Raw genomic sequence first — 6695 nt, forward strand, 5'->3', positions numbered from 1 at the left:
GTTCGCTTTGATGGATGCAAGAAGGAAGGAAATCCACCATCGAAATTATCACAGGTTTGACAATATGAGCCGACATTATTGACAAAGCACGTTTTTCCACATTACAAAAAAATTACTACTTTGTCAAGTTGAAAATTGATGGCTAAAGTGGAGATTTGTACTTGATTGAAACTTATGAGAAAGGGAAATAATAGCGTTCCAAAGAAATAATAGCCGTGCTATTGGGGACTTTAGCAATGGAAATAATAGTCTTCGAAGATTCCAATCGATAAGGGGGCCATTATGTCCCTGTCTTATGTAGTACATCATATAATTCAAGTCTTCCATAGGAGATAAAAAGGTCATTTTGGAATTAATAATACTTGACTACTCTTATTTGATGAGCATATATTTACAACTTGGAATGTCAACAAGCGGGTCGGGGTCAGGTTTGTCTTTATGCAAACCCAAATTCAAACTAAGTAAGGTTAAAAATAGAGATACAATCCCAAAACTTGTCGGGTCTCGGGTAACCCAAACTTGATAGAAACCCACCTGAAACATGTATCTATATATATGTCAAATTTCTATACACATAGGTGTTATATATGTATTTATGTACAATTTTATAATTTTACATATAGTAATCGAGTTTGGGACGAATTCAGGGTAGGGTATCCACTGTGTCAAACTCGAACTAGAAATTTGGACACATATAAAACTCAAACTCTATCATATCGGGTTTTTCTCTTTCGAGCAAGTACATACAGATTCAATTTCAATTTTCATCCATATTTACAAATTACAAATGTGCATGGCTTGACTTGAGGTCTAGGAGGACTTAATCATAGCATCTCATCCTCCACAAACATTGTCTTTATACATTTTATTTATTTGGTACTTATAATTCGAAATTAGCTAAATTTAGTTAATGAAACTTTCTCCATTTAATAAAAGTACTATAATATTATAGTTTTATTCTCTTCCTAATAATATTGGTGTATATAGTCTTAAATCCATCAAATTTTTCATTTTGTCTAGTAGCTATTATTTCGTGTGAGTTAAGAAAGTTGTTCATAGTTTTAATATCAAAATTATCCTTCATTAATGAGTAATAATTAAACCTACTTTTTCATACTCTTGTATATCACTCTATCCTTTTTTAGTTTTTTTTATGTATTTTTACTTAACGGTCATCTCATGGAACTTATAAATGAAAATGCTCCTAACTAATACACTTTCAAAGGAACTTATAATGAAAATGCTTCCTTTTGGAATTAATAAGACTTGACTTAAACTTCTTTTATACGCTTAGAGACCCAAACTAGTAAATGCTTCCTTATTTAAACCCTCAAATCCATTATGTCACACACAAAATGAAAATGAAGAGTACTACTACTACTACTATATGTGTGTTTTTGTTGATTTTAGTTTTATTGGAAATGAATTGCTGTGAAGGGTGTTTGAAGAATGAAAGAGAAGCTCTTCTAGCTCTCAATGCCCAATTCGACAACCCTTTAACTTGGGAAGACAACACTGATTGTTGTCATTGGAAACGAGTTCAGTGCAGCAACACCACAAAGCAAGTGGTGGAACTTGATCTTTCTTACGTGATGGATTATAATCTGCTTAGAAATTGGTATATAAATTTCTCAGATTTTCTAGCCTTTGAGGATCTAAAGAGTCTCAACTTGTCAGGGAATTCCATAGCTTATTTCGTTGAATATGAAGGTATCGTTAATTTATAACTCTTGGTGATATTATAATAAATCTATTTTGACTTGTTATATTCATTTGTGTAGATTTTCTTGATTTGACCAACTTTGAACACTTGGTCCTAGATTCTACTTCAAACCTAGTAAATGAATTCTCCATTTCTTCAAAAGGATAGGGTTATTGACTTCTTAAACAATCTAATCTCTTAGAAATTATGGGATTATTAAGACCCTTTCTAAGTTACTTTGTCTCTTATGTAATGACAATAATTGTTTTAATGATATAATATTTGGGTGAGGAAAACATTAGACTCTTTATAATCATTATTTTTATCTCAAGCAGGATTACTGAGTTTAAGCAACTTGGAGATTCTCGATCTAAGTAAAAATAATATCAGCAATTTTGTTGTCCATGAAGGTACTTACGAAATTTTATTTCCCAATAAAGATACATATCTATACAAAGTTGTATAAGTTGAATTGAGACCCATTTGTTTTTTCTTATGCTCTTTAGGCTCGAAAAGCCTAACCAACTTGAAAGTCCTTCATTTAGAAGGAAATAGAATGGATGGAAATATGCTAAGGAAGTCAATACGACCGTTTTCATCTATTAGGGAACTTTATCTAAGTAACAATCAATTTAATGGAACAATTTTTGCTACAGGTGATTATAATTCCTAATATTCCATTTGAATATTTACGTTTCTTGTTAAATTTTGAAATCCTTTTTTGTTCCCCTTTTGTAGATTTTTGTGATTTGACTAACCTTGAAGTATTGGACCTAGAATTCAGTACAAACATTGTAAATGAATTCTTCAAAAGCATAGGATTGTTAACTTCTCTAAAATTCTTGTATGTTAGAGGTTGTAGAATTACCCATACCCTTCCTGCAGCAGGTAAAATTATTTTTGAGCAAGTTACTTAAATTTAATTACTTTTATTAATTTTTTCATTTATTTACTAAGAAAATAGTCTAGTAAGTGTTTTTTATATGCATCAATTTATATGTTATTTATCATTAACTCTTAAAATTACATATCAAAGATACACTGAATGTCTACAAATTTATACTTCAATATTAAATTCTTGTTTATATTAAAGCAGATTCCATGAAATTTATTCCACAGAATGGTATAAGCTTAAGAAGCTTGAGGAGTTGGATCTGTCTGAGAATAAATTTGAAGGGTCACTTCCCTCATCATTTTGCAACATGACATCTCTTAGGAAGTTACAACTTTTTGGGTCTAATAACTTCACGGGAAGTTTCAGTTCTAACATTGCAAGTTTTACATCACTTGAATATATTGATTTTGAAGGAAACCACTTTGAATTTCCTATTTCACTCACCCCATTTTCCAACAATTCCCACATCAAATTCATCTATGGCAATGGGAACAAACTCATACTAGACTTACCCCTTACAATGCAAACTTGGGTCCCCAAATTTCAATTGGATACTCTACATTTGTCATCATCAACAATGACAAAGTCTCTTCCCCTTCCAAACTTTCTTCTTTACCAAAAACAATTGACCGATCTAGATTTATCTGGTGTGAAAATGGAAGTAGGGTTTCCAAATTGGTTGTTGGAAAACAACACTAGAATGTTAAACCTTGCTCTTAGAAGTTGTTCTTTTAAGGGTACTTTGGATTTGCAATTAAATCACTTTCCCAACATGGAGACTAGGTATGGAATCTATTCAAATATCAGTTCACTACGAGTTTTGGATATAAGCAATAATCATTTTATGGGAAAACTTCCAAGTGGCTGGAGTAAAAATTTCCCAATTTTAGTTGCAATTTTTATGTCAAATAATAAGTTTGAAGGTTCTATCCCCTCAGACTTTGTGGAACTTGAAAATCTGATTTATCTAGATCTCTCAGAAAACAAGTTGAGTGGTTCAGTTCCATCTTTTATAACTTATGCTCCAAGGTTTATCCAGTTGAAAAATAATGAGTTAAGTAGCTTGCCGAAAAGAATGTTCCATGAAAACTCTTCCATAGTGATGCTAGACCTTAGCTACAACCATATAAGAAGTGGCATTCAAGAAATGATACAAGACCTTAATGAAACATGTCTGAATTTTCTTCTCCTGGGAGGTAACCACTTTACAGGGCAAATACCAAAAGAGTTATGCCAACTAAGAAATATAAGTATACTTGATCTTTCTCATAATAATTTTTATGGTCCAATACCTAGTTGCTTAGGTAAATTGCCTTTTGAGAATGACCCTAACACCTTGATACAACTATTAGATGGCTTCTATGTTGTGGCACCAATAAATCCTAATTCTCAGTCTAATACTAATGGAAATTTATATAATACAATAAAGAAGGGTAGCTTACTATTTGCGAAGGAGGAAGCAACTTTTACAACAAAGAAAAGTTCCTACACTTATAAGGGGAGTATTCTAGCCTACATGACTGGAATTGATTTATCCTACAACAATTTAGATGGGAACATCCCATCTGAGCTTGGAAACTTGACAAAAATTCGAGCAATGAACTTGTCCTACAATAATTTGAGAGGAAAAATCCCAACTACTTTTTCCAATTTGGCACATATAGAGAGTTTGGATCTTTCTTTTAACAATTTGTATGGAAGTGTCCCTCCTGAATTGAATATATTATCATCCCTTGAAGTATTCAGTGTGGCACACAACAACTTATCAGGTTCATTACCAGAATGGAAAGGACAATTTTTGACATTTGATGCAAGGAGTTATGAAGGCAATCCATTCCTTTGTGGGCCTCCACTACCAAAAAGTTGCAATCCTTTTATTCTACCAAATGGCTCATATATTGAAGATGATGATTATGATCATTCCAACAACATGTATATTTTTTGGGTGAGCTTTGGTGTGTCATTCACATCAGTATTATTGGTGATTGCAATTATTCTATACATTAATCCTTATTGGAGGCGAGTATGGTTTTATTATATAGAATTAATCATCACCAATTGCTACTACTTCATTGAGGACCATATGTGCAAGTTTCCAATCAATATTTGAAATATGTAATATTTTAGGCTGAATGTCTTAAATATATTTTTTTTTACTTAAGTGTGTTTCATTTTGTACCCAAAAAAAGTGTGCTTCAGGTCCAATACAACAAACAAAATCTTTTATCGTACATGTTTGGAGATAATCTCTGGATATTCTTACAAATATGTTTTTTCTCTATTGTTTACATTTTTCTCATGGGTTAATTAGTTAGTTGGATTTATATGAGAATTAAGTTTTTTATAATAATATTCAGATTATAACTTGAGAGTGTATTATGGGATTAGAAAAGATATTAGCATCTAATTCGTCTATATCGAGACGGTACATAAACTCGAATATTTCATAGATCTTGATTGATTATTTCTTTTATTTATTTATTTTTAAAGGACAAAAATAAATTTTTTTCTTCTAAACTTGGACACGAGTTTTTCTTGCTCTCATGTATTCCTATATGCAATAGGAGAATCAAAACTATGTAATTCTTTTTGGTATTAAAATGTTTGGTTGATTGAATCTATTTTAATTATAAATGTTAGGAGAAAAGAAACAACACTCCCATTGACCATCGATATGGTCTTCAAAGATGAAAGAAGTGTTGTGCAATGACTCAAATCTCTAGATAACAGCAATACAAGTTATAGGTTTGGGCTGATATAAATGAGTTGGGGTAGAAGAATATATATTTATGTTATGTAAACCTAATGTAACAAGGAGAAGAATAGTGAAACACTAATTCTTATTCTCTAATAATATATAGTGGTAGTTGTTCAACTCACCCGGAGACGTAGCACAATTGATATTCTCTTGTATTATTTTCTTGTCTTTATACTCTTTACTATTTGATTGTTCGCTTGTTCCCAACAATTGGTATCAGCTGGATCTTAACCCATGTGTCAAATTCGAGGTGGAGAAGTTCGATGGAATTGGTAATTTCGGATTGTGACAAAGGAGGGTTAAGGATGTGTTGGTTCAACAAGGTCTATCAAAGGCGTTGCGTGAGAATAAACCAAATGGTTTGGATCAACTAGACTGGGAAGAGTTGAAGGAGAAGGCTGCAGGAACCATACGACTCTGTCTATCAGATGAGGTGATGTATCATGTTATGGATCTGACATCACTAACAGAGGTATGAGAGACATTAGAGAAGCAGTTCATGTCCAAGTCTCTAACAAATAAGTTGTATTTGAAATAGAGACTCAATGGCCTGAAGATGTAAGAATGTGCTGATTTGCAATAACATCTCAACAATTTTAATCAAGTGATCAATAACTTGTAGAAACTTGATGTAAAGGTTGATGATGAGGACAAAGCAATACTATTACTGTATTCTTTGTCAAATTCCTATGAACACTTGGTAACAACATTGACGTACGGGAAAGACTCAATCAAACTGGATGAGATCACATCTGAACTTCTATCCCACACTCAAAGAAGACAGAATGTAGGTGAAGGGTCTTAGGGTGATAGTTTGTATGTGAAAGGGAGCCAAGCGTGTGGAAGGAGACAAGGCAGAGGAGGTCCTACCAAAGGGAAAAGACCAAATTCCATAGGCAGAACATCAGTAGAGTGCTATAAGTACAAACAGTCTAGGCATTACAAAAGGGATTGTCCCAATGAATGGAGTCATAGCAAGCTAGTGGGGAAAAATGAAGTATCTACATATGCAAATGTTGCATAGAAAGATGACTCTGGTTATAGCAGTGAAGTTGATCAACTATTTGTATCATCAAATCATAGTACAGATGAGTGGATACTTGAAACTGGTTGTTCCCACCACATGACGCCAAAGAGAGAATGGTTCACCACATACACGGCATGCAATTTTGGTTTCGTGTATCTCGGAAATAATAAAGCATGTGGAATTATTGGTATGGGAGAAATCATAATTGTGATGGATGATAGTGTAGTGAAAACGTTATGTGAGGTTAGGCACATACTAAATTTGAAGAAGAATTTGGTTTCTTTGGGGACATTGCAGGCCAAAGGATTTAGCT

General features: G+C 32.8%; 1 protein-coding gene across 3 annotated transcripts; it reads left to right on the forward strand.

Annotated features, from left to right (window-relative positions):
• Positions 1-1217: 1217 nt before the first annotated feature.
• LOC109340427 (probably inactive leucine-rich repeat receptor-like protein kinase At3g28040) lies at positions 1218-4755 on the forward strand. 3 transcript variants are annotated; one of them, XM_019578117.1, is made up of 4 exons: positions 1218-1710; positions 2209-2358; positions 2441-2590; positions 2822-4755. In XM_019578117.1, the coding sequence occupies exons 1-4, from the start codon at positions 1311-1313 to the stop codon at positions 4705-4707; spliced, it is 2586 nt and encodes an 861-aa protein (XP_019433662.1). In that variant the 5' UTR covers positions 1218-1310; the 3' UTR covers positions 4708-4755. The 3 variants fall into 3 exon arrangements, with proteins under 3 accessions (XP_019433662.1, XP_019433663.1, XP_019433664.1); XM_019578119.1 differs by lacking the exon at positions 1218-1710 and adding an exon at positions 2023-2112; XM_019578118.1 differs by lacking the exons at positions 2209-2358; positions 2441-2590 and having other exon boundaries at positions 1219-1710.
• Positions 4756-6695: the final 1940 nt, after the last annotated feature.

The sequence above is a fragment of the Lupinus angustifolius genome, unplaced genomic scaffold (assembly GCF_001865875.1).
Source record: "Lupinus angustifolius cultivar Tanjil unplaced genomic scaffold, LupAngTanjil_v1.0 Scaffold_170_12, whole genome shotgun sequence".
In the NCBI taxonomy this organism is placed as follows: domain Eukaryota; kingdom Viridiplantae; phylum Streptophyta; class Magnoliopsida; order Fabales; family Fabaceae; genus Lupinus; species Lupinus angustifolius.